The sequence below is a fragment of the Dreissena polymorpha genome, chromosome 2 (genome assembly GCF_020536995.1).
Source record: "Dreissena polymorpha isolate Duluth1 chromosome 2, UMN_Dpol_1.0, whole genome shotgun sequence".
Classification (NCBI taxonomy): domain Eukaryota; kingdom Metazoa; phylum Mollusca; class Bivalvia; order Myida; family Dreissenidae; genus Dreissena; species Dreissena polymorpha.
In genome coordinates, this window is record NC_068356.1 from 44350152 (window position 1) to 44352865 (window position 2714).

A 2714-nucleotide genomic window follows, 5' to 3' on the forward strand; every position below is an offset into this window, starting at 1 on the left:
TGACAATATCGAAGTGACAATGGAACCGACAGAGACAGCACTTGCAGAGCCTGAATTGCCGGACACAATGACAGAAGATGTTCCTATAACTTTCACCATGCTTGAGAACGGCAGTAAACGAGGCGGCCGATTGCTGGTGTCTAGCAACGGATATTCTTACGGCATGAAGGTACGATAACGCTTTATTAATGAATATGAATTTTAAATAACAATATACAAAATTGTGTATTATTTTATAATATTCATACGGCCTGAAAGTACTTAATTTACGAGAACGCTTCATTAATGATTATGAATTTCATAAAATGTGCTTAACTATATTATACTCGATTGCCATGTAAGATAATACACATAATTCCAGAATGCGAACAAGAGTTCCACACTCTGGCGGTGTAGCGTGCGAAGCAAAAAGATGCGATGTCACGCGACAGTCTTACAGAAAGGCAGTGACTTTCGTCTATGCTCCAATGCGCACGACAGTCTTACAGAAAGGCAGTGACTTTCGTCTATGCTCCAATGCGCACGTGCACCCAGCGGACCAGAAGCTTCCTCTTCGAGCGAAGTCTTCCACCATTGTAAGTTATTGTACATGCAACGTAATGTTTTAACATATTTAAATTATTCATTAAAACATGAGACGACAATTTCAGCTTTTATGGAATTTTTCGTTTAAATGAACTGCACAGGCTAATCTGGGACAACACTTTACACACATGCATTATTCCCATTAAAGCATTATCGCATTTATGTTTTGTTATAGGTCAAACAGCGTATCAAGGAACAGCCTCATGCCCGGGCAATGGATATTGTGGCTGATGTCATGTCGGACATTACTAACGATGAGCAGTTCCTGGCCCCGAAGCAGAAGCTGATGAAGCGCACTGCCAACAAGTTTCGGGCGAAGCATAGGCCATCTGAACTGACAGACTTGAATTTTGATGTAAGTAAACAAAGTTGAAACTTAAGCTGCCCAAACAGCACAGTAAGCATAAATGCAACCGTGTTCAAACGCAACCTTGTATGTATTATTTAAAACTTTTTAGACAACAGTCTAGGTTTACATGTTTTTGTTTCAGGTCGATATGGACTACCTGAAGTGTCACAACTTCTTGATTGCTGATCTTCGTGTTGACGAGCAACGACATCTTGTGTTCGCTACGCAATTCCAATTGAATCTGTTGCAGAACGCGACACGATGGTTCATGGACGGAACGTTCAAGGTACGAAGCGAAGGAACATAATTATATTAACTTCTTAATAAATGTTCTTTTAAGTATTACAATCGGTTAATGCATTAGAAAACATAAGCAGAAAATGCATGTGTGTGTTTTGTTTTGCTTCAGGTAGTGAAAGACCCGTTCAAGAGCAGTGGCCAGCTGTTAAGCATTCATCCACAAGGACGGGAAGCTGAAGCAGTTGCCACTTGTGTTCGCACTGATGTCGCGGAAAACGGAGGCCTATTATGTCGCTGTTCTGCGCGCCATCCGTGACAGGGTTCCAAACTTGTCAGTTGAAAACGTCGTCCTGGACTTTGAGAAAGGTGAGAGCAAAGAAAAAACAAAATGTATTTTTGTATTAAGTAAGATATAAAACTTAAAACAAACAAATCATTGATAATTTAAAATTTAAATACATTTTAGAATTTTTTGCTCTACTTACAGCTGCATGGAAAGGGATCCGCGAAGTATTTCCTTTAGTAAGCATAAAAGGTTGTGTCTTCCACAAGGGGCAGTCCAGGGGTTTTTTTTTACTAAGAAAGTGACGCCGATATTCGGCGTCTTCCCCTACCAGAATTTTTCCCCTTAAAATACAATTTCCCCACCAAAAATATCATTTTTCACCAAAATATAATATTTTCTCTCAAAGAAATGTTTATTTTTCCTTGGGGCATTCGACAATTATCCAATTTGCACCATGTACAACGAATTCGCGCTCTCTCTCTCCAGACGAACACACAACATCTGGGAATCCCAGTTATTCTAAATATAGCTCTTAAATAACGTCATGTAAACTGGGCAACTAATCGTAATAATCATGTGACTATTTTACTGGATACCGGTCTTGCGCCAGAAGGGTGTTTCGTCAATTAATTACCGGAAACCAGTCGAATTTTCATCCGGGCTATGTGCAAGCCGAGGTATAAACGTGAAAAAAGAAAAAAATATCTCACAATTAGCGTTCTTACACAAACAAAATAAAACATTCGAACTCGGAAGATACTGCACGCATCGAGGCATTTTTTAAGAAAGAATCATCGAAAACCGTTATAACCCAGCAGGATTCCGAGGTAATCAACATCGAACATTGTGAAAGTGAAAGTAGACAATCGGCAGCTGCCGCTCCTTTCCCTTCCAATACTGTAGCAAATCAAGATCGTCAACCCATTCATCATGAAATTGAAATCACAAAATTGACATCATCCCCCGGCCCCAGTACAAAAATATAGTTGAAAACATTTCCCATTATTAGATCTACACCTGCAACTTTATTAAGGACTTTTACTTTAATACCTGTTAAATGTGTTTAAGATCAAAAGGATAGAGACAAGTCTCTTTTGATAAGTTATAGACATTGAAATGAACAGTCTTTATTTTTTCCCCTAATATCTCTCATTCGCACTCTTTTTTTCCCCTTTCACCCAGCGTCCAGCGTCTTCCCCTTTCTCTAAAAAAAAACCCCTGCAGTCTGTGTGGCGGAAAGTACGAGTTAGGCTC

General features: G+C 39.4%; 1 protein-coding gene across 1 annotated transcript; it reads left to right on the forward strand.

Annotated features, from left to right (window-relative positions):
• The first annotated feature begins 365 nt into the window (after positions 1–365).
• On the forward strand, positions 366–1351 carry LOC127866844 (uncharacterized). The gene is made up of 3 exons (XM_052407676.1): positions 366–575; positions 761–940; positions 1077–1351. Exons 1-3 carry the CDS (start codon positions 468–470, stop codon positions 1239–1241), a joined length of 453 nt encoding a protein of 150 aa, XP_052263636.1. The 5' UTR covers positions 366–467; the 3' UTR covers positions 1242–1351.
• Positions 1352–2714: the final 1363 nt, after the last annotated feature.